Source organism: Petaurus breviceps, unplaced genomic scaffold, assembly GCF_028583685.1.
Source record: "Petaurus breviceps papuanus isolate PSGF00001 unplaced genomic scaffold, PetGlider_PUasm1.0 171, whole genome shotgun sequence".
Lineage (NCBI taxonomy): Eukaryota > Metazoa > Chordata > Mammalia > Diprotodontia > Petauridae > Petaurus > Petaurus breviceps.
Window position 1 is genome coordinate 1,304,993 of NW_027185754.1, and position 25,722 is coordinate 1,330,714.

General features: G+C 38.8%; 1 protein-coding gene across 1 annotated transcript in view; it reads right to left on the bottom strand.

Moving 5' to 3' along the window:
• Nucleotides 1-25,722, bottom strand: part of SLC6A2 (solute carrier family 6 member 2) — a 68,139-nt gene that overhangs the window by 26,096 nt on the left and 16,321 nt on the right. Inside the window, exons 3-4 of the mRNA XM_069082806.1 lie at nucleotides 21,307-21,544; nucleotides 10,493-10,631 (exon numbers count right to left, since the gene is read on the bottom strand). Of these exons, the coding sequence (XP_068938907.1) occupies nucleotides 10,493-10,631; nucleotides 21,307-21,544 (377 nt within the window). The remainder of the gene's footprint in view (nucleotides 1-10,492; nucleotides 10,632-21,306; nucleotides 21,545-25,722) is intronic.

Genomic DNA, 25,722 nt, shown 5'->3' on the forward strand with positions numbered 1-25,722 from the left:
GAGGGGAGGGCAGGTTGGGGGAAAGAGAAGTTGGAAGCACACACTTTTGAAAAGGGACAGGGTAAAAGTAGTGAATAAAACAAGTCGGGGTGGGATAGGATGGAGGGAAATGTAGTCAGTTTTTTCACAATATATCCACTATGGAAATGTTTTGCATAGCTACACATGTACAACCTATATTGAATTGCTTATCTTTCCAGTAAGGGTGGGTGATGAGGGAGGAAGGGAAAGAATCTAGAAATCAAAGTTTTAAAATCAAATGTTTAAAAATATATATATATATTTACATGCAACTGGGAAATGAGATATATAGGCACTGGGGTATAGAGATCTATCTTGCCCTACTGGAAAGTCAGAGGGGGATGGAGGAGGATATAGGAGAGAGCAGATTGGGGGAAGGGGTATACAGTGGGATCGCTGTTTTGGGGTGGTAGGTAGGGGAAAGATGCGGGGAAATTGTAACTCAAAATCTTAAGGAAATTAATGATGTAAACTAAACATAAAATTTAATTTAAAAAATAAAGTGACAAAATTTCATGTTTAATGGTTTTATTATACAAACTTTCCATAAATATTTATTTAGCACCTCCTATTTTCCAAGAACTGTGAAAGGCTCTGGAGGTACAAAATTGAAAGAGTCTTTGTACTAAAACAATTTATTTCCTCTTAAAGTAGGTCATGGTAGGATACAATTTGTTCACAGTGTAGACAAGAGAGAAATAAAATCAATAGAAAGTGTTGTAGTTATTTGCCCTTCCTTCTTGAAAAGAACCAATGATATCATGAGGGTGATGTCTTGACTTGCAAGTGAATTGGATTGAAGTGCAAAGTCATCAGCCTCACTCTGTCCTCCAGAGTCATCAGAGTCTAATGGCAAGACATGAGTCAAGACAACTAGTGATGGCCCAGGATTCAGTAGGTGATCTTATATGTTTAATTTTTTTTTGTCTTTTTCTTTTTTGGAGGGAGGAAGGCAAGGCAATTGGGGTTAAGTGACTTGCCCAGGGTCACACAGCTAGTAAGTGTGTCGAGCGTCTGAGGTTGGAATTGAACTCAGGCCCTCCTGACTCCAGGGCCAGTGCTCTATTCACTGTGCCACCTAGCCACCCCAAGTAGGTGATCTTACAGATAGCGACAGTGTGATGCTAACATCTGAATGAATCAGGAAAGGCCTCTTAAAGGCTGGGTCTTGAAGGGTACTAGGAGGTCCAGGAGACAGAGAGGTAGAAAAACATTACAAGAATAATGGAATGGCCTGCGCAAACAGACAAAGACAGAAGATGGAGATGGTATCTCTTGTAAGGGGAATATCAAGCAGGCTATTTAAGAGGAAAAATAAGCCAAATTTCAACCAGATTATGGGGAATTTTAATGCCAAACAATTTGAATGAATGTGTGAGGTCTGATTGTCTTCTTTTCCCAAAGTAGTGACTGAGATTGTCGGATAGGCACAACTGGACATTAACTTACTTTGTTACTGTAGTGCCTAGGAAATTACAACCACTCTATATCAGCAAACTTTGATTTCCAAGGGCCATTAGTACACCATGAACTCTGATTATACCAGAGGTGTTTGGCCTGGTTGCCCACTGATGAAAAAGCCCTGAAAGGTTTCTGAAGCAGCTCCCATTCACTGCTTCTATATTTGTCTTCTTCTTTACAGGGCCCCCTCTCAGGCTAGCCTTTGTCCTGAGATTTATTCTCCTCGAAAAATGTCCAGTAGATCCTAGGTCTTGATGAAATGGATGCTAACAAAGGGCAAACGAGTCTGAGGTGAGACAGATGGTTTCCATGCCAAGCTCTTCCTGCATCCTGAAATCATCTGTTTTTGCCTCTAAATATTTACTGAGCCTATAAACCTCCAGACACCTTGTAAGGTTTGAGCAATCAAAACTGATATTCCTTCGGGCATAGCACTTGCAGTTTTGGGGATTGAGCCGAGATGGTAGAGTAAAGTCAGGAGATTGCCTGAGTTCTCCAAAGTTTCTCTCAGAAACATTGTTAAACCAAGCTTCTAAACATATTCTGGAGTAAAAGAACCCAGAAAAAGATGGAGTGAAAAAATTGTCCAGTTTAAGATAACTTATAAGGACTTCAGAAATGGTCTGTCTCACTTGGGTAAAAGGGGAGCACAGTCCAGTGCCGATGCTGTCCAGGCAATCCAACTCTTAAACTGAGAGCAGATCAGCAACCAAGGCCCTGAGGCCCTAGTTCAGCAAGATAGTGGCACAGCAAGCCAGCTGTGATGCCTCCAGCCCCAGTACAAAAGGCAAATCGCTTGCCCCAGTACCCTGGCACAATAGGTGCAACTAGCTTGGACCTCCTAGTACAATGGGCAAGCAACAAGCACCTGAGGAACCAGGCAAAAAGCCAGTGAGCAGGTCACTGGCACCCAGCATAAGCTTGGGACAATGCCCCCTGTGCTACAGGAGCAGAGTTCAATTTTTTTAAATGAGCAAAAAGCAAAAGGAGCTCTGACCATAGAAATCTACTGTGGTGACAGGGAAGATTAAAACACAAACTGAGAATAGGACAACAATGTCATGTGCAACTTCAAAGGGGAATATGAATTGGTCTCAAATCCAAAAAATCCTCATGGCAGAGATCAAAAAGAATTTTAAAAATCAAATATCAAGGAGCCACTGTTAGGATTTAGCAACGTCTACATTAAAGGATCAGATAATTTGGAATATGATAATCAAGAAGGCAAAGGAGCTTGAATTACAACCAAGAATTTACTACCCAGAAAAACTGAGCATAATCTTTCAGGGGAAAAGATAGGCATTCAACGAAATAGGGGACTTCCACATTTTCCTGATGGAAAGACCAGAGCTAAATGAAAATTTTATCTTCAAATATAAGACTCAAGAGAAGCATAAAAAGGTAAACAGGAAAGAAAAATTGAACATTTTTCAATAAGATTAAACTGTTTACATCCTTACACAGGAAGATGATACCTGTAACTCTTGAGAACTCTATCTTTGATTAAGGCAGTTAGAAGGAGTATACATAAACAGAGGGTGTGGGTATAATTTGACTCTGATGTAATGATATAAAAAATTCAAGGGGTAAAAAAAAAGATTGTCTTGGGAGAAAAGTAAATAAGGAGGCAGAATAGGGTAAATCACATCACATGAAGAGGTGCAAAGGATCTATTACAGTAGAGGGAAGAAGGGAGTGGTGAGGATTGTTTGAACCTTATTCCTAGATAACATACATACTCAGCTGGATATGGAAATTTGTTTTATTTTTTAGGGAAGAGGGAGGGAAAGGGAAAAGAAAAGGGAAGGAGGGGTTGATAGGAGAAAGGGCAGAATTAGGAGAGGAAAGAAAAGAAAAAGGGGTCTAATAGAAGGGAGGGTAGATTGAGAGAGGTGGAGGTCAGAAGCAAAATATTAGTGAAAAGGAAAAGGTGAAAGAAGAAAGAAAAGTATAAATGGGGGGGATAGTATGGAGGGAAATACATAGGTAGCAATCATAACTGTGGATGTGAATGGTATGAACTCTCCCATAAAAAGGAAGCAGAGAACAAAGAGGATTAAAAAACAGAATCCTACAATATGTCATTTACAAGAAACACATTTAAGAAGAGAGATACTCAGAGAGCAAAGGTAAAAGTCTAGAATAGAATATCTTATGCTTCAGCTAAAATAAAATTTAAAGCAGGGGTAGGATCCTGATCTCAAAGAAAAGTAAAAAATGGATATAGTTAAAAGAGATAAATAAGGAAACTACAGCTTGCTAAAAGATACCATAGACAATGAAGTAATATCAATACAAACATATATGTGCAGTGTGACATAGCATCCAAATTGTAAAAGCAGAAGTTAAGTGAGTTACAGGAGAAAATAGACAGCAAAACTATACTAGTGGGGGACCTCAGCTTTCCCCTATCAGAACCAGATAAATCTAACCACCAAATAAACAAGAAAGAAATTAAGGAAGTGAATAGAATTATAGAAAAATTAAATATATTAGACCACTGGAGAAAATTGAATGGGACAGAAAAGAATATATCTGCAACCTGAAATAGTTCATTTTTGCCTCTAACTATTTACTGAGCCTATAAACCTCCAGATATCTTGTGAAGTTTCAGCAATCAAAATTTATATTCCTTTGGGCATAGCACTTGCAATTTTGGGAGTGGAAACAAGATGGAAGAGAAAAGCCAGGAAATTGCCTGAGATTTCCCCAGTTTCTTTCAGAAACAAAGTTAAATCAAGCCTTTTAACAGATTCTGGAGTGAAAGAACCCAGAAAAAGATAGAGTGGAACAATTTTCCAGTTTAAGATAACTTAGCAGGGCTTCAGAAATGGAAATTTAGAAAAAGAAATTGAACAAGCCGTCAATGAACCAATCAGCCAAAATAGAATGAGAAAATTATAGACCAATTTCTATAGCATTTATTGACACAAAATTTTTTACATAAAATATTAGCAAATAAATCACGGCAATTTATCATTAGGATAATACACTATGACCATGTGGGATTTATACAAGGAATGCAATATTAGGAAAATTATTGGCATAATTGACCAGATCAGTAACAAAAAGAACACAAATCATATAATTGTCTTAATAGATGCAGAAAAATCTTTAGACAAAATACAATACCCATGCGTATTAAAAAGAGTATAGGAATAAATGGAGTTTCCCTTAAAATGATAGGCAGTATCTATCTAAAACCATCTGCAAGCATTATTTATAATGAGGATAAGCTAGAATCATTCCCAAAAAGATCAAGGGTGAAACAAGGATGCCCATTATCACCACTATTGTTCAATATTGCACTGGAAGAGTTAGCTTTAGCAATAAGAAAAAGAAATTGAAGCAATTAGAATAGGCAATGAACAAACAAAGCTATCTCTCTTTGCAGATGATGTGATAATATACTTAGACAACCCTAGAGAATCAATCAAAAAACTACTTGAAACAATTAACTTTAGCAAAGTTGTGGGATATAAAACAAACCTAAATAAATCACTAATATATCTACAATATTTCCAACAAATCCCAGCAACAAAAGATAGAAAGAGAAATTTGATTTAAAATAACTGTAGACAATATAAAATTTGGGGGAGTCTACCTGCCAAGACAAACCCAGGACCTATATAAACACAATTACAAAACAATTCTCACACAAATCAAGTCAAATAATTGGAAAAATACCAATTGCTCATGATTAGGCTGAGCCAACATAATAAAAATGACAATTCTGTCTAAACTTATTTACTGATTCAATACCAATCATACCAATCATACTACTAAAAAAAATTATTTGATAGAATTAAAAAAAAGTAATAACAAAGTTCATTTGGAAAAACAAAAGGTCAAGAATATCAAGGGAATTAATGGAAAAAAAAAGGCAAAGGAAAGTGGCCTAGCTGAACCAGAACTAAAATTTTAATGTTAAGCAGCAATAATCAAAACTATGTGGTGCTGGCTAGGAAATAGAGTGATGGTTAGCGGAACAGGTTAAGAACACAAGACACAGCAGTCAGTGACTATGGAAATCTACTGTTTTATAGATCCAAAGATTCTAGTTTCTGGGATAAGGACTCACTATTTGACAAAAAATGCTGGGAAAACTAGAAACTAGTATGGCAGAAACTAGGCATAGACCAACATCTTGCACTCTATACCAAGATAAGGTCAAAATGGGTACATGATTTAGACATAAAGGATGATACCATAAGGAAATTAGAAGAGCAGGAAATAGATTACCTGGCAGATTTATGGAGAAGGGAAAAATTTATAACCAAACAAGGGATAAAGAACATTATAAAATGCAAAATGGATAATTCTGTTTACATTAAATTTTAAAACGTTTTCTACAAACAAAACCAATGCAACCAAGATCAGAAAGAAAGCAAAAAACTGGGAAATAATTTCTACAGCCAATATTTACGATAAAGGCCTCATTTCTAAAATACATAGAAAAACTGAGTCAAATTTATAAGAATACAATTCATTCCTCAATTGATAAATGGTCAAAGGATAAGAACAAGCAGTTTTCAGATAAAGAAATCAAAGCTATCTATTGCCATGTGAAAACTCTAAATCACTATTGATTAGAGAAATGCAAATTAAAACAACCCTGAAATACCACCTCATACCTACAAGATTGCCTAAAATAACAAGAAAGGGAAATGATAAATGTTGGAGAAGATCTGGGAAAATTGGAACACTAATGTATTATGGGAGTTGTGGAGTTGTGAACTGATCCAACTATTCTTGAGAGCAATTTGAAACTATGCCCACAGGGGTGTAAAACTATGCATACCTTTGGCTCAGCAACACCACTACTAGGTCTGTATCCCAAAGAGATCATACAAAAGGGAAAAGGACCCACATGTACAAAAATATTTATAGCAGCTCTTTCTATGGTGGCAAAGAATTGAAAATTGTGGGAATGCCCATCAATTGAGGAATGGCTGAATGAGCTGTGATATATGAATGTAACAGAATACTATTGTTCTATAAGAAATTATGAACAGGCAGATTTCAGAAAAACCTGGTAAGATTTACATGAACTGATAATGAGTGAAGTGAGCAGGACCAGAACATTGTAGACAGTAACAATAACATTGTGTGATGATTGACTGTGATAGATTTAGCTTTTCTCAGCAATACAATAATCCATGGCATTTCCAAAAGACTTGTGATGGAAAATGCAATCATGATGGAAAACTGAGAGAAAGAACTTTGGAGTCTGAAAGCAGATCAAAGCATACTGTTTTACCTTTTTTGGTTGTTTATTGCTTATTCTTTCTTGTGGTTTTCCCCTTCTGTTGTGATTCTTCTCTCACAACATGACTAAAGTAGAAGTGTGTTTAACATGATTGTGCATGTATAATCTATATCAGATTGCATGCCGTCTTGGAGAGGGGAGAGGGAAGGGAGAGAAGGAGAAAAACTGGAACTTAAAATCTTACAAGAATGAATATTGAAAACTATTTTGCATATAATTGGAAAAAAATTACTGTTAAGTGCAAATAAATAAATGTTTACCTAATATTCCCTCTCTGCTTTTGCTCTTGCTTATTCAAGCCACAATCAGGGTCCTAGGTGAGTGAAGACATACCATTCTCTAAACAATTCTGGGCTTAAAGAATATTCCCAAATCTTGTGTCCCTGCCAAAGTTAGAAGTATAAGCACTTGCAATACATTTCTGAACCTTGGCATTGAGGCCAGGGCGATCTGCTAATGCAAGTACTGTATTCCACTCAGGATACCTCTCCAGAATAAATGAACAAAATACCCATTTTTTTCATGTGATAGCTTGCAATGATAATTATAGACTGGGGCAGTGGAAAGTTGTGGTGTCCCCAGTTGTACAAAACCCTTCTCTCATTACCTTTAGGCTAGGCTGGGACCCCTGCCCTGTCAGCTGGTGGAGATTACCCATGTGGTGTCATCAGTATGCCTCTTCTGAATAGCATAACTGGAACAGACAGGGCAAATTGCCAAGCTACTAATGCTGGAATCCTCATGACTTAGCACAAGTGCTAAGTAGCTAGTGCTACTGGCACAATGAAGCACCTTTCTGAATCTACTCTGACCCCTTTGTCTAATGGTGTCAGAAAGCACTCTTGTGGGGTCTCTCTTTGGAGATCTGAGGTCATTTTGTTTATTTTTTAAGCAATCGGGGTTAAGTAACTTGCTCAAGGTTACACGGCCAGTTATTTCTGGGTGGGTGCTAAGTGTCTGAGCCTGGGATTCGATCCCCAGGTCATCCCGACATTGGAGCCGGTGCTCTTACTGGCTGTGCTACCTGGCTGCCCCCTGAGGTTATTTTAAAGGGAGAATTATATTCATGCTTCTCAGGAATTCTGTTGGTGATGGGCATAATCATTAATATAACTTCATTGCTTTCATAAGGAAACAGCTAAGAGATCATTTCCCAATGTCCACCTGAGAAAAAAAAATTCAGCAGGATTAAAGATTCTTTAGTGGAAAATACTATTTGAATAGAAATATTGTGCAACTCTTTTCCCTAGGCCTGACCCCAGAATTCCTTTCTTAATAGTAGGGTAAGTCTATTTGTGACCAAAACAAACAAACAAACAAACAAAAACCCAATAACAAACAAAAACCATTGTAAGCAATGTTTTGAGATCATTCCTCTTTTCAGACTCCCCCTCTGTATTCCTGCTGACAAATAACATCCTTTTCTGTTCTTTCACCCTCAACCTACACACTTTTATAAATGAATAAATGATGTAAACTTAGTGTGAGCAAGAATCATTGAATTACAGAAACTTAGTCTCAGAAGGAACCTCAGAGATCATGTTATCCAACCCCTACCCCAAATCATGCACCTTGCAAAAACATTCCCAACAAATAGATATTCAGACTTCTTTTAAGATCTCCAGTGATGGAAACTCACCATTGGGAAGCTCATTCCACTCTAGCCTAGCTCAGGAAGGGCATGTAGCAATCTTCCAAGATGAGAACCAGACACCTATGAGTCTCTTCTGCACAAGCTCCTAGTCTATTCTTTCCTAATAAGGTTAAATTGTCATCAAGCATGAGAATTTGGAGAAATGGTGACATACCATATTTTTGTGTTCTACGTGCAGATTTCTTTTCTTTTTTTTCTATACTACATCTATTTTATTGGTACTAGGAACTTCTCTGCAGCAGCACCATTATCAACATCATTGTCATCACCATTACCATCATCACCATCATCATCATCACATCAATAAAAATACTTAGCATTTATCTAGTACCTACTATGTGCTAGGCACTGTGCTAAGCACTTTACAAATATCACATTAGATCTTCACAACATTATCCCCATTTTATATAGTTAGGAAACGGAGTCAAACAAAGGTTAAGTGACTTAACCAGGTCACACAACTAGCAAATGTTTGAGGCTGCATTTAAACTCAGATCTGCATTACTCCAGGTCTAGCACTCTATCCACTGCTCCATTTACACAGCTGCCTTTAATTTCTTTTTTTAATTTAATTTATTTATTTTTAGTTTTCAACATTCATTTCCATAAGATTTTGAGTTTCGAATTTTCTCCCTTCCCCTCCCCTCTCCCTAACATGCCATATAATCTGATATAGGTTTTACTTATGATTCAGATTAAATATATTTTCACATTAGTCATGTGTATAGAAGAATTAGAACTAATGGGAAAAACCATGAGAAAGAAAAAACACAACAATACAACAAAAGAAAAGGAGAGCAAATAGTCTACTTCTATCTGCATTCAGACTCCAAAGTTCTTTATTTGGATGTGGATTGCATTTTCTATTGTGAGGCTTTTGAAGTTGTCTTAGACAGGATTCCATTTCTACTGACTATCAGGGTCCTGCAACCTGTGACACAAATATGTCTAAGGACCTGGAGTCAGGAGGACTTGAGCCCAAGTTCCACTTCATATATTTACTGGTTGTGTCATTCTGATCAAGTAACTTAACCTCCATTATCAATACCCTCATTTGGAAAATACTAGCAATATCATTATTATCATATGAATAAGGAAAGGTTGAGAATGTGGCATCTAGGATATAGCTACCCATAACTTTGTGGCATTCTGTGACACATCCAATTGGCATATAATATACTTAAGATGCAAGAAACTTTGTGGCATAACCCAGTGCAAAACATCTTCCACAAGGAGACACAAAACAGTAGAAGACAAATACCAAGCCACCCAGGCAATACCCTAGAACAAGGGTGGGGAACCTGTGGCCTGTAGACCACATATGGTCTTCTAGGTCCTTGGGTGTGGTGGCCTTTTCACTGAGTCTAGGTTTTACAGAACAAATTCTTTTGTTAAGGGGAATTGTTCTGTGAGGTTTGGATTCAGTCAAGGGCCACATTTGAGGACCTAGAGGGCCACATGTGGTCTCAAGGCTGCAGGTTCCCCACCCTTGCCCTAGAGCTATTTTGATTTGTCAAAAAGGTGGTTCCTGGTTTTCCTTTTTTTTTTTTTTTTTTTAAGCAATCGGGGTTAAGTAACTTGCTCAAGGTTACACAGCCAGGTATTTCTGGGTGGGTGCTAAGTGTCTAAGCCTGGATTCAATCCCCAGGTCATCCTGACACTTGAGCTGGTGCTGTTACTCGCTGTGCTACCTGGCCACCCGGGTTCCTGGTTTTCTTGCTCCCTCCCCTTCTGAAGCATACATTTCAATCACCATAGTATAACAATAGCGCCTAAATACCATTACAGAGATGCAGGATCTTCCCATGAGCATCCTCAGAGCAGGAGAGAAACAAGTGTCCTTCTTAGGGTAATTAGCAACAGTTGCTGTCTTACCATTTGTATTCATGCTGCCACTCCTGGAAGTTTATTCCAGAGATTGAGAATTGTGAGTGGGGTGTGGAGTCATTCATTCCATTTTGCAAAACTCTTTGGAATAAGATAAGCCACTGTTGCCTGAGCAAGAAACACAGTATACAGTGGACTAGATAATGTCAAAAGCTTCTTCCAACACTAGAGATTTCCTGGTGCTAAGCAGGAGAAATTACCTTTCCTGATGTCTTCACTCCTTTCCACAAGCTGAAAAAGAGGATAATGACAACCACCATCAGGCACAGAGAGAGCTGCCACTGGGGCATGCCAATGTCATGGATTCCATCGCTCTCATGAAGGTGGAGCACACCACGCCTAGTCAGGGGAGAAAGTAGATTAGTAGAGGACACAATCAGTGCTTTGCATTATAAGACTTGGAGTGGGTGATTGAGGCAAAGATTTCAAAAGATGTTCACCCTCTAGTAAAGTGAGCAGCAATGATAGTTCCTGAATCTACCCTTAGGAAAGGGGGAGTATCTTCTTTATTGTTGTTTCTTCACCAGTCATTAGTTCTTGGACCAAAATATGGTCAGGGATAGGCAGAATGATACTGTGAAGATGGTGCTGACTATGAAGTCATAAGACTTGGGTTCGAATCGACTTTCCTGGGCTTCAGTTTTTTCATCTTTAAAATAGGGACTTGGAGGTGAGACTAGATAGCCTTTCCAGCTAAATATTTATATTCTTATTTCCTCTTCATGGCCACTGTTTGCAGATCTGTAAAACTTGCTTTCACTCTAATATCTATAAATTTTTTTAATTCCCAATTCCTTTTTATCCATCTCCCTTCTCACAGTACAGAACCCACCTGTCTCTTCTGTTCATTTCTCTACTTCCATGCTGAATGAGATAGAGCTCTATCTCAGTAAAGAATTTGGATTTATTATCTTGTATAATTAACTCATTTGAGAAACACTGCTCTAGATAAGTGGTGTCAAACTCAAATGGAAAAGGGACCCTACTCCATATATAAGCATACCTGCAGGTTGCACAATGGCTTAGGTTTTTTTTTATTAAATATTTTATTTTTTCCAATTTCCCAAAACATGTAAGAAACAATTTTTGACAATTTTTTTAAATTTTTAGTTCCAAATTCTCTCCCTCTTTCCCTCCCCTCTTCCTTCTTGAGAATGCAAGCAATTTAATATAGATTATACATTGTGCATTTGTGCAAAGCATATTTCTATATTAGCATGTTGTGAAAGAAAACAAAGACCAATAAACCAAAAAAAATGAAAGCTTAAAAAAATATTGTTTGATCTGCATTCAGACTCCATCAGTTCTTTCTCTGAAGGTGGATAATATTTTTCATTATGAGTCATTGGGAATTGTCTTGGATCATTGTGCTGTTGAGAATAGTAAGTCATTCACAGTTGATCATCATGCAATATTGCTATTACTCGTGGTGGCTAGGTGACTCAGTGAATAGAGCACTGGTCCTGGAGTCAGGAGGACTTGAGTTCAAATCCAGCCTCAGACACTTAACACAAAAACTGAATTGTGACCTTGGGCAAGTCACTTAACCCCTATTGCCCTCCAAATAGCAAAAAAAATATATTTTACTTTGTACAATGTTTCCTGGTTCTTCTTACTTCGCTTTTCATCAGTTCATATAAATCTTTCCAATTTTTCTGAAATGTACCTGTTCATCATTTCTTATTGCACAATAGTATTCCATTACAATCATATACCATGACTTGTTTAGCCTTTCACAGTTGATGGCATCCACAAAAAGAGCTGCTATAAATATTTTTGTACATATAGATCTTTTTCCTTTTTCTTTGAAATCTCTGGGGTACAGACAGTAGTGGTACTGAACAGTTTTATATACCTTTGGACACAGTTCCAAATTGTTCTCCAAAATGGTTGGATCATTTCACAACTCCACCAACAGTACATTAGTGTCCTAATTTTCCCACATCCTCTCCACCATTTATCATTTTTCCTTTTCTGTCATATTAGCCAATCTGATAGGTGAGAGATGGTACCAATATAACATTGTCTATTTTGTAATGTATTTTTAATCTATTATTTCAAATATTTCCAATTACATTTTAATATGTTTTAGCTCCTCTCAGGAGTGTTGTGGGACACATGGAGCCCATGGGACACATGTGACACTCTGGTTTAGATCACTGGATTTATAGCTGGAAGGGACCTTAGAAATCATCTAATCTAGTTCCCTCATTTTACAAATGAAGAAACTAAGGACAAAGAAGCTTGAGTGATTAAATGCCTGAGGTCATGTATGTAGTCACATGTAGTAAGTAGCAAAGCCACAGTATTTAAACCCAAGTCTCCTTATCTGTGAAAAAAGCCAGAACCCCCTAGTCCATCTGAGGCCATCTTCTTTACAACTCTGGATCCTCTCTCTGAGTTATAGCTTGGATGATACCACACACCTTCCTTTGCACTTCAGTAGATTGCATATTTTACAGGGAATTCCACTGTTCCAGGGTTTGTCTTCATTTTCCTGGCAAAGCAGCATTAACTTCCTGCTTCTGAGGGGAAAATCTCAAAGAGATTCATTAAAAAAGAAAATCAGCCTTATAAAAAATTTTTTTGGACATCTGATCTGTCCTATAAGTCCACAAAACCAGAGCTAAATAAATTCTTTGATAGAAACAGCATGGGAAGGAGATTTAGAATTTACATTATATTCATGGAAAAAAACGTACCCCAAGTTTGGAAAATTGTTTTTCCTAAGTTAGTCACTTAGGAGTCAGAGTTTGCTTCTTGGCCAAATGGAAGGGTTTTGCTGCTGCTGCTGCTGCTATTGCTGTTTCTGAGGCTTAATGGCAGCTGTGGACTCTGTGCTGCCCATAGTTAGCCCATCCACATAGATTGTGAGGGTGTCCAATGAACTTCCCAACCTTGTCTCAGATTACTTCTCTCCATGCTCTTGAAGTTCCAGTCAAATCTCTCTTCTCTGTCCTCTGAACACATCCTGTTCTTTCCTGACCTTACAGTCAGGATACATGATAACCCCCTAATTTAGGGCTTTGATTAGCTAGAGGGCTGGGTGACCACTGTGGGGCCAAGGATGGGAATGAGGATTGGGAGTTCCAGGGAAACATTAGAGGCAAATGAGGTCTAGCGGAAAGAGTGCTAGAGTAGGAGTCAGAAGACCTATACTGAAGTGCTAACTATTTTTGCTAGTTGCATGATCTTGGAAAAGTTGTGCCACCTTTTAACCCTCAATTTCTTCATCTGTGAAATTCAGAGAATAATCCTTATAATTCTGTATTAGCAAGCACACTAGCACACCCAGGATGGCCTGCTAACACAGGTTCTTTTGATCTGCTTTATAAAGGAAAGACAGCTTTAAAAGGGTTAACAATCCTACTTTAATTACAGAGAAAGAGTATAGAAAATACAAGCAGAGAAATTGGCACAAAGATCAACAGACAGGGCTCCAACTGTCTGAGAAAAATAATATTGCTATATACTTTGTACACATCACTAGATCAAGGGAGCACAGAAATATGAGCAGTTGGGGGGGGTGGCACAGATTCTGAACATATGGCTATTCAGAGTTTCAATCAGGAAATCAAAAGATACTTCTTATGAGCAAACCCCCAAAGCAAAATGTTGACCTCCTAGCATATATAACAAAGATTCAGCCCCTGACTGGCTCACAGCCAGTAGGAATGAACCCTACATGACTCAGCATAGCTGTGGATCATTAGGGTTCAAAGGAGATCAATCCTTCAGATGTTCACAATTCAGCCTGAGCCTAGGAAACTGAAATCCAAAAAGAAAACAACAAAAATTCTACCTTGCTTGTACTTGCAAGTTTCTATCCCATAAACTGATTGTGAAACAAACATTTTATAAATCTTAAAACACTTAGGAAATAGGAGATCATAGGCTCATGCTATTCCCTGCACTGAGAACATCACAACCCAACCCAACCCTGCTTTTGCCTATCAAATTGCTACCCATTCTTTAAGACCCAACATTAGCTTTGGAAACAGAAAACCTAGCTTCAAATCCTACCTTTGTCACTTACTACCTATATGACTTTGATCAAATAACTTAACATCTCTGGGTCCCAGTTTCCTCATCTATAAAATGATTACTAAAGTACCCTCTGATTCTAGATCTATGATCATAAGAAGGAATCTTATTTGTGCTTTAAGTGGAATAATACTACTTTCTCTGCAAAACTTTCACTGAGACCTATCTAAAGCCTTTCCCATTGGATCTCACATGGCTGTTTTTTTATACTTCTTTTATACATTTATCATGTAATACAGCATTTTATAATTATCTCTATTCATGTCTTTTCCTCCAAGACTGAACTAAGCTGTAGATAAGATGTCTTTGAGGACAGACACTATGTTGTTTCAAGGCATGTGTTTGCAAATGTTTAATGACAGGCTCTCTGAACACTCATGCCATACTTTTAAGTTCATTGGCATTGTTAATTATTTTATCTATCACTTTCTTTAGTCTGGAGCAAGGGTCAAAGCCTCTCTTGCTAATTCCCCATGTGTAAATGCTTCCACTAAAAATTTAACTATCAGTTATCAAGAGGTGGTCCAAGCTTGCTTTGACACACTCCTGGTTGTATTTCAACTTTATATATCTCCCTCAGAACTTTGCATAATACTTCCCACATTCCAGGAGCCATCACTCTCTACTATGTTTAGCCCTTACAAAATAGAGGCTAAATAAAAGGGATTTTTTGGTTTCATTGTTCCATGCCTCAGGATATGTAGAGTCATGAGTGTGTATAACTCAGTGCTATTTTGTGTGAATGGGAGCATGAGTGAATGGGAGTGAATGGATGCTAGGGTGAATGTCTTTTGTGAGAATTGGTTGCTGGGTGCTTTTTTTCATTTCTGGAGACTAAATTAAGTCAGAAAATAATTGGGGAAATTTAATCATTAAGATTATGGAAATAACTGTCTTTAGACTACAGCACATTAGAGTGACATGCATTTGTGGCTCAGAGTGGGTGTCTGCTCAAGTTGACCAGATGGCCAAAAACTCCACCACCACTACAAAGAGCCAAGGTTTTTTAATTGATTTCAACCACTAGAAGTCTGAATCTCTTTTTCTATGTATACAAAGTTCAGGGCATAAAGCTGTAACACAAGTAAGTTGGGCTTATGTTATGAGAATGGGAATTTAAGATCTTCCCTGCCCTTAGGACCTTTGATAGGCTTAAGTGTACCTGGAGCCTGTGGAGAGAGGCTTCATTTTTAGGAATGCTCACACCTTAGTGCTCTGTGATTGGGCAGTGGGAAAAGAAGGTTGTGACATTATCTGAGCTAGGAGAAGGCTATATAAATCCTGATGTGAGGCTTTGTTTTGGGGCTCACTTTGAGAAGTGTTGTGTGATTTGACCAGAAAAGACTCTGTGCAGCTCTTGAGCCCCCTGGCTTTGAAAACCCAGATGTTGGTGCTTCCCTCTCTGGTAACTGACTAGGTATGGATGTAATGGAAAGACAGTTGGAAGTCTGTCTGCTGCTGTTTCTCTGTATTTCTTGTCTGCTTGAAACCTCTGTATTCTCTGAAGTTCAGGGTGTTGAACTTTTTCCCCTGAACTAGGTAAATTACATATATTTGGTTAAAGCAAGATTGTTAACCATGTGGAGTTGCTTTCCTTTAGAAAAGCAGATCTAGGAACCTGTGTTGGCAACTGCCCTGGGAATTCTGGGGTGCTTGCTGTTACAGCTTATTTGAATACTCCAATAAATGCCCTGGAAAATAATCACACTTAATTATGTCTTTAGTTTCCTAAACTTACAAGCCAGAAAACTTCAGTATCCTGTTCAGCATTTGGAAAAAAGTATTAGATTGGAAAAACTCAATTCTCAGTTTTTACCAGAGCCAGGCACAGAGTAAAAATTATCACCAGGAAAGTAAAGAGCCAAAATTTCATTTTAGAGATGCACTTTCTGAAAGGGCGAAGATCTCTTTCAGCAGCAGGTCTGGTTTGGCCTCAGACCCAGGGGCTGGGGAAAAAAATAGTGGTTATGTTCTCAATACTTTCAATTCCTTGACTTAAATGAATACAAGATGGCAACAAAACTAGCCAGGAGGCAAGAAGGCGAAGAAGAAGAAAGATCTAATCTTGCCAGGGTGAGTTAGCATGTCTGAATGTTGAATCCCCAGATTGGATATCATGTAATTACTTTAATGCCAGAGAGTTTCTGAGCAGTGCACTTTCTAGCTTCAAAAACAGAGAGTAAATGTGTAGCTTTCTTAGGCTAAAATTGTAGACATATCAAGAGTTCTGGTGGGAGAGGCTAAAAGGAAGAAGAATGGTTCCCCTTTATCTTCTCTGACCACATACCCAGAAAAGCCCTCCTTCTGCCCTAATTTAGGGTTTTGAATTGTTAGGGACTGGGTGACCACAATAGGATAAGAATGAGAGGAGGAAGGAAGAGAAGGAGCATGACCAAAGAGTGCCATGATGTCCAGGATAGAGTGATGGAGTTAGATCAGAAAGACGGGGGTCAATTCCTGCTTCAGCTACTTATTTCCTATGTTACCCTGGGCAAGTCACTTAACCTCTTTGTGATTCAGTTCCCTGATGTTTAGAAGGAGGGAATCTGAAGGAAAAGCAAGGAAATGAATTTTATTAGCACTATGCTAGGTGCTTTTATAAATATTATATCATCTGATCCTCACAGCACCCTCGGGAGGTAAGTGCTAGTATTATCTCTATTTTACAGTTAAGGAAACAGAGACAAACAGAGATTGACTGACTTGCTTGGGATCACACAGCTAGTAAATATCTGAGTCTAGATTTGAATTCAGTCCTTCCTGACTCCAGGCCCAGTACTCCATCCACTATGCTACCAGCTGCCTTATACAAATCTTTTGAGTCTCAGGTTCATCATTTGTAAAATGGGGATAGTAATATTTATACTCAACACAGAGACTATTGCACTCATCCCAGCTTGGCTACTACCTTGATGTAGTGACCATAAATAAATCATTTCTTTAATCCTGTACCCCACTTTCCTCATTTGTCAGCATGGTACAGTAGGCAAAGTACTAGGCTTGGAGTCAGAAGGCATTGGCTACAGTTCCAGATCTGGCATATACTTTCTGTGTGACCATAATTAAGTTACTTCTCCTCTCGGTGATGCAATCAATTCAATCTGACCCAATGAATTAATTAATTTGTCAATTAGCCAACTGACAAATTAATTGTCTTATTGCAAGGCACTGTACATTGAGAATAAGAAGATAAAAGGGGGGGGGAACTTTCTTTGGCCTCAAGGAGTTTACTTTTGAGAGAGGGATAGCAGAAAACATACAGATAAGTGTGAGGAGAGAAAAACAGACAGGCATGGGGGGGGGGGGGGGGGGAGAAGAGAGAAAGAGGGAAAGAGAGGGAAAGAGAGAAAGAACTCACCATTATGGAGATCCAGAAAGACCTTTGGAGGAGGTAGCCCCTGGACTGAGCCTTTAAGGAGACTAAGTGTTCTTAAAAGGGATAAGGACAGATGCCATTTCAGGAATGGAGACTGAGGACCCGATAATTCTAATGCATGAATTTGGAGGATGGATTGTCCAGTTTGGGGAAAAGCTAACAGAGCAGTTTGACTAAATCATGGAATATAAGAAAGGGAATAATGTGAGATAAGTATTGGGCTGAGGTGTTTATAGCTTATCCTAGAAAGTTTTGTAAATTGTTGTAGTGATATGAGCTATTGTCTGTCATAGATAACAAAGGCATAGATAACAAAAGCTGCACAAAGGCCTTGGCAGGCAGAGTGGAGTTGGGTTGGGTGAGTCAGAAATGCATGGTTTCTCTTTTTAGGACTATTGACTTAGCCTGGAATTACTGAAGCCCAGATAAGGCAGGTCCAGCCCAGGGCCTGTGCAAGGTGACTTAGGTAATAAGTAGCATAGCTAGGTTTGAAATGGAGAACTTCAGACTCCAGATCCAAGGCTCTCATCTTTCTATCATACTTTATCCCATACCTAACTGCTGGCCTGGAGAAAGAAGCTTTTAAAAGCCTAGATCCTTATCCTCTGAGTTTGCATTTCAATGAATGTTGGTCCTCAGTAGAAATGCAGAATTATTAAAAACTGATCTTTTGCTAACTGTAAAGGCCAGATACTAAAAAGAATCCCACTTGACTTGCTGAGCTTCCCTTTTGTATCACTTTGGGGTTTGAGGCCACCTTCAGAGCTCTCTTCTCCATTGTTCTTTAAACTGTCAGGGGAATGATAGAGGCAATCAAGGATCTGAGAGATTCTGCCCTAGGCTGCCTTCCAGAGAACCTAAACCTGCCTCCTTAATATGAAAAGGAGTTTCATGTCTCATCTCTCTTATGGGAACTCACTGATGGCCACACAATTTCCTAGAGCTGGGAACTTGGCTGCTCTACTTTCTGCTCCTTGAAATTCACCTTAGTGTCACTGTCTCTATTTCCCCTGTGATACAAAAAAGAAGCTACAAACTTTCTGCCTTTGTATGTCTGGTTTCCTGCACAGTGGAATAGGTGTGTGGAAATGGATCATATGTATAGAACTGTAAGGTACCTTAAATACCATCTAGCCCCATCCTTTATATTACAGATGAAGAAAATGAGGCTCAGAAAGGTTGAGTAACTAACTTGTCCAAGGTCACATAGGAAAAATAGGTAGGATTTGAACTCAGGTCCTCTAGTTCCAAGTCCAACACACATTCTATAGCCCCATACTTCTTGTCCTATGTCATTCTGTTATCACTTCTCCTCCTCGGCCTCCTTTCCACCCTGTTCGCTTTTTCATCATGATTTCCTAATGCTAGTATTGACCAACCAGGCTAAGGACACCAGACAGAACACATGTAGAAAAGCAAGCTGGCTTCTTAGATTGTAAGCTGGAAGGGACATTGGTAGTCCTCTGGCCAGACTTTCTCATTTTATATGTGAGGAAAATAAGGCCAAGAGATGTTAAATGACGTGACTACAGTCACACATCCATACATGACGTTATAAAAAGAACATAGAGCCCACAAAAGCTTGGATTCTGATAACAACCATCAAGAGCCCAGAGTTCCCTCCATGTCAAGCATAAGATGTCAAAAAAGGGCTCTGGGAGGACTGAGGTCTAGCAGAGTCTGATGAACCCTACGAGCTGGTCTATATGGGAGGGCTGGCACTCATGCTCATTCAAACCCTTATATGTCTACACAGAGGGTCCAACCAAGTAATCAAAGGAGTATAATGAAGTGTAAGAATTAGAAGAAAGCAACCCTAAAAGGAGCAAAAGGAAGACCCACCTGAAGCTCTAGGGAAAGCTTGGTTCCAAATGCTCCAGAAGTAGGAATACTGTTTATTGGCAGGGAGGAAGGGATTTAGGAGAAGGGGGGTGGATGAGATTTCCTTTTCTCTTACTTGTGGATTATCTAGAAAAACTTCCCAGTTGTTGTGAGTCAGGGTGTTAGCTGCAGAGGTCAGGAATGGAGGGAACTAATGACAAACCAAAGATAGTAAGACACCTAAGAAACAGAAATAAAGAGAGGACTAGGATCATAGCATCATAGAATTAGAACTGAAAGAGGCCTTGGGGATCCTTAAACCCAATATCATTTTATAGAGGAGGAAACTCTTTCATAAAACAGAGATGATAAGTGATTTGACCAGGGTCATGCATAGCAAAGGTGAGATTTGAACCCAGGTCCTGTGATTTCAAATCTGGTGCTCTTTTCAAAGAAAGAGAATGCCTCCTATCTTGGAAGCCAGGGGAGCTTGGCCTTAACCCAGGCAGTGACTCCCTTGAAAAAGAGTTTGTATCAGTTTGTATCTAAGGGATCAATTTGTGGGTGATTCCAGATCCCAGGACATGTAGAAATGAGGCAAACAACCATACATGTCATTTTAATGAATAACAACATAACCTCTAAAACCTCAGTCGTTTGAATCTATTCAGAAGTGGTATCAGCCAGGGGTAGGGAATCTGTGGTCTTGTGAAAAGTGAAAAATGATGTCATACGGAAATATTCTAAAAGATTTATTTTTGAGTCAAAGAAACTACCACTTGAGGCTAATTAGGTCAATCACTAATCATTGCCTTTAACACTAGAAGGGAACTTAAATGATGATGGTGATGATGATAACATTAACAGTTATATAGTGCTTTGAGTTTTGGAAAATATTATTCATTGTTCAGTCATATCCAACTCTTCATAACCCTGTTTGGGGTTTTCTAGGCAAAGATACTAGAATGGTTTGTCATTTTAATTCTCCAGCTCATTTTACAGATGAGGAAACTGAGGCAAATAAGGTTAAGTGACTTGCTCAGGATGACACAGCTATTAAGTGTCTGAGGCTGGATTTGAACTCAGGTCTTCCTGACTGTAGGCCTAGCACTCTATCCAATGTGCCATCTAGCTGCCCTGATTGCAAAATATCTTAATGAAAAATTTCTCTTGCAAATAATTGATGCTCTCAACTACTTTGTGGGGTAGGTCCTGAAATTGAGGACTAGAGAGATTAAAGAGACTTTCCCATAGTCACACAAGAGCTCATTACTTGAGGCAGGATTCAAATTCAGATCTTCTAGAAGCTAGTCCTCTTTACTCTATGTGATACCACCTTAAAAATCAATTAGTCTAACTTCCTTATTTATAGACAAAGAGAGGTTCCAAGAGTATACTTATCTAAGGTCATACAGGTGGCAAGGAACAGAGGCAGGATATAAAGCCATGTTTTCTAACTTAAAAACCAATGCTCTTTTGACTACACTCCAATGTAATATTGACCCATCTGTCTTCTAATAGGATAGATGCATAAATTTTGATTCTGGGTAGGATGTCTTTCTTTGTTTTTAATGGTCTCCTCCTCCCACAGCTGGGAAGGAGAGTCAAGAATGGCACCATTAAGTCAAGCCCAGTTTTGACCTGACTTTGTTTCAGTTCAGTCATCCCTATGTTGGCCTGTAGCAGGAACAAAAGGGCTTGGTTGACTTGTCACCACTAAACCTCCACACCTAAGAAATACAAAGGGAGAACAGAGAGTAGACCAAGACTTACTCATAGAACTCAGCTGCCGGCGTATGCTTGTACTTCGAGTATTTGGTTCCATTGCCTAACATCGACCCATTGAGGAGCTTGGGATCTGTGCAGTTTGGGCTGTTCCAGGGGTGCTCACAGTTGGTCCAGGGGAGATTAAGGGTGAATGAAGAGAACAAGTAGTAGAGAGACCACGCAATGATGACGTTGTAGTAGAAGCCCACATACAGCGCGATGAGAATCACAGCATAGCCAACACCTGGAACAAGGTTGTGGAATGGTCAGACTCCAAAGTCAAGCTCAAGTGCCATCTCCTTTCTGGAATCTTCTGTGACTACCCTGTCCATTCTTCAGATCTCCCTTCTCTGAGCTCCTGGGAGTCTCTACACATTACTTGGTTATATACAGTCTCCCTAAAGTCCTCATGCAGTTTGAGATTTCAATAACTTAAAATTGTACTAAGACATTTAGGATACCTGTATATGTTTTCATTTTGTTGTCTAGTTTCCTCACAGTTGTGTCTGTGAACCCTGTTGTCTTAACTAGACACGCAGACTTCACATAGTTTTAATTTTTTTTAATACATAATTGTCAAATTTAACTGAATTTTCTATGACCCTTTCTATACCTCAATCCTTCCATGGCTATTGAATTTCACACACACACATATGTATGTACATATATGACATATACATGCATGTATGTACATATACATAAGTGTCTGTACACATGCGCACATATGTGCACATGTGCACACATATATGTGCTCACATACATACACAAATACTTATATACATGCATACACACACACACATACTTGTAGAGGCAACTAGAGTAGATAGACCACTGGACCTTGAGTCAGGAAGACCTGAGTTCAAATGTAGACTCAAACACTCACTAGCTATGTGACGCTGGGCAAATACTCACTAGCTATGTGACCCTATTTGCTTTAATCTACTTGAGAAGGAAACAGCAACTCACTCCAATATCTTTGCCAAGAAAACCTCATAGAGGATCATGAAGAGTCAGACATGATTGAATGACTGAACAATAACAAATATACTTTGTGTATAGTAATTTATACCTAGGTCTCAATGTAAATAATAAATCCCATGAAATGGTCACATTATTTGAATTCACATTGCACATTCCCATCAGAATGGAATTAATCACCATGTTGTACATAAAAGCAACTTCAAATGATATGAATTTGAATACTTGCCATCCTTCACAGTGTTTATTATTTGCACTTCCATTAGACTATAAATTCCTTGAGGGCAGAGACTGGGTTTACTTTCTCTCTGTATCCCTGGCACTTAGTATGGTGTCTCACATAGAGTTAGTGTTGATTAAATGATGATTGATTGATGGAACTATCACAGGAATGAGTCCATGGGATCATAGCACTGACAGTTGCAAGGAACCTTCATCTTAATAATACGTAATAATACATAGGTTGGGGTAGCTAGGTAGCACAGTGAATAGAGCACAGGCCCTGGAGTCAGGAGGACCTGAGTTCAAATTTGGCCTCAGACACTTAACACTTACTAGCCATGTGACCTTGGGCAAGTCACTTAACCCCAACTGCCCCACCTTTCCCCCTCCAAAAAAAATGCAAAATGATAACAATAATACATAGGCATATAGAGTTAGTTAGAGCTGGAGGGGACATTAGAAACAGTTGAATTCAACTTCCTTGCTTTGAAGATGAGCAAACTGAAATACAGATAAGTATAGTGACTTATCTAGGGTCACACAGATGGCAAATAAATGTCTAACGTAGGATTTGAACACAGGTCTTCTTGCCTTCAACTTTAGTGCCCTATTCACTGTGCCATGCTGCCTCTCATTAATACCTCATATGGTAACTATAACAAAAACTAATATGTTGAAGAAATACAACACAAAATATTAAGTAACTTCTGAAGGAGGAAAGGTCATCATTGCTAAGAGTCAGGAAGGTGTCATTGAAAAGGAGCCATTTACAGATTCATGAAATGTTAGGGCCAAAATAATCCTTAGAGGTCATTTATTCCAACTCCCTTATTTTATCAGTGAATAAACTAAGATCCAGAGAATTGAAGTTACTTACCAGACATCACAAAGGTAGTAAATGGCAGAGTTTGGATTCAAACACCGGTCCCCTGACTCAAAATCTAGCACTCTTCCCATTCTACCACCTATTCAAAAATACTTGTTGATTGATTAAAAAGAACCAGTGGGGGAGAGAGCGGAGGTACAGTAGAGCACTATCATGCCAGCCTCAATACTGAATCTCCCTTGTTTAAAATCTATGCTAACACTGATAACATGGAAAGCTAGCATGAATGGAGCACTGAGACTTGAGTCTGAAAGACCTGAGTTCAAATCCAGCCTCAGACACTTAGTTATATGTGATATTATATGTGACTGGGCAAGTCACTTTACATCTGCTGCCTCATACAAATGCTATTCCCATTTCTCAGAGATCTTGTGAAGATGAAATAATATTTGTAAGGCTCTGAATACAGTGCTTGGCACATAACAAGCACTTAATGAATGTTTGTTTCCTGTCTTCTTTCCTTCCTTCCTTGTCCTTTCATAGGAATCAGTTGTCAAGGCCTATCAATTCTACCTCCACAGTGTCTCTTCCCTCAGTACTCTCCCCATTGCCACCACCCTAGTATAAGTCTTCTATATTATTTGCCAGAATAGAATTCCATTTTATTTTTGCATTTGGGCAAATTGGGATTAAGTGACTTGACCAAGTTCACACGGCTAGTTTATTTGTGTGTGTGTTAAATGTCTGAGGCCAAATTTGAATTCAGGTCCTCCTGACTCCAGGGTCAGTGCTCTATTTACTGCACCACCTAGCCGCCCCCAGAACAGAATTTCAATAGCCACCTTAAACATTTTTTCCATTCTCCCTCTCAATCCTCTCCTTAATTCATTCTTCATGTACACCCTGGAATAGGGACTGGGTCTATGATTTCATTTGTATAGGGCAGAGGTACAAGATTGATAGCCCTCCATATAGTCCTAATCAAATTAAAATGTAACTGGGAAATGTTGGAAAAAATAAATAAGAATGTAACACAACACAGATAATATTAATTTGTGACTTTCTAAGTCAACATGCATGCAGGGATCTATGTTTCTGAGTTTGACATCTCTGGTGCAGAGAATGTCCAGGCAAGGAAATTGTCACATCAACACCTTTACTGCAAAATATGATCTTAGAGATGCCTAGGGCACTAAGGGGTTAAGTGACTTCTCCAGAGTCATGCAACCATTTTGTGTCAGAATCAGGTCTTGAACTCAGCTGTTCCTGGCTTCAAGAGCAGTTATCTTTCCACTACACCATGCTGCCCTTCATCATCCTTCACACCACTCCTAAATTAATCTTGCTTATATATAGATATAATCCTTTCATTCTCCGGCTCAAAACATTCAGTCTCTTTATTATCTGCTGGGTAAAGTTCAAACTTCTCTGCCTGGAAGTTTGACACCAACATTGTTCCAGCTGGAACTCATACAGCTCCCTACCATATACTCTACAATTGCAAAGTGTAACACTTTGCTGTGCTCCAAACTTGCTTGCCTCTTTCCTTTTCTGTGACTTTGGATATCCTTTTCTTCCTTCTAGAATATCTTCCTTTCCCTTCTTTGCCTATTAAGATGCTACCCACATTAGAGGAAGAACTGGGATTTAAAGAAAAGGGCACAAGCGTTTGGCATGGAAGACATGGGTCTGACTCTTGGCTACTGCTTACTGGCTGTGTGACTTTGCTAGGAACATTTCCTTTCTATAGGTCTCAGTTTCTTCATCAGCTAGATGATTTCTAAGGCCTTCTAACATTTTTTGATTATATAAATTCCACCTCTCCTATGCAGTCTCCCCTGACTTTTTTCTAATCAATAAAGACCTTTTCCCCCTCAGACCTGATATAACATTTTGTTTTCCACATCTTGAATATATTCTTTCCTGTGATAATTCTTATGTGTTCTAGTTTTCTCTACCTATTCATATATACCACTAGACCTTAATATCCATGAGAGCTGGGATGTTATTATTGTTGTCCCGTTTTTTTTTCAGTCACGTCTGATTCTTTGTGACCCCATTTGGGGTTTTCTTGGCAAAGATACTGGAGTGGTTTGCCATTTCCTTCTCCAGGTCATTTTACAGGTGAGGAAACTGAGAAAAACAAGGTTGAGTAACTTGCTCAGGATCACACAGCTAGAAAGTGTCTGAGGAGGAATTTGAACTCAGGTCTTTGTGACTCCAGGCTCATCACTCTATCCATTGCACCACCTAATTACCCCAAGGGCAGGGATAAGGTCTTATTGAAACTTTGCATCCCTTAGCCCTCAATATAGCATTTTTAACATTGCAGACACTTGCAGGGTTCTTAAATTTGAATTTGTTGAATTTACTTTTCTGCTTAGTACCTACCAGTG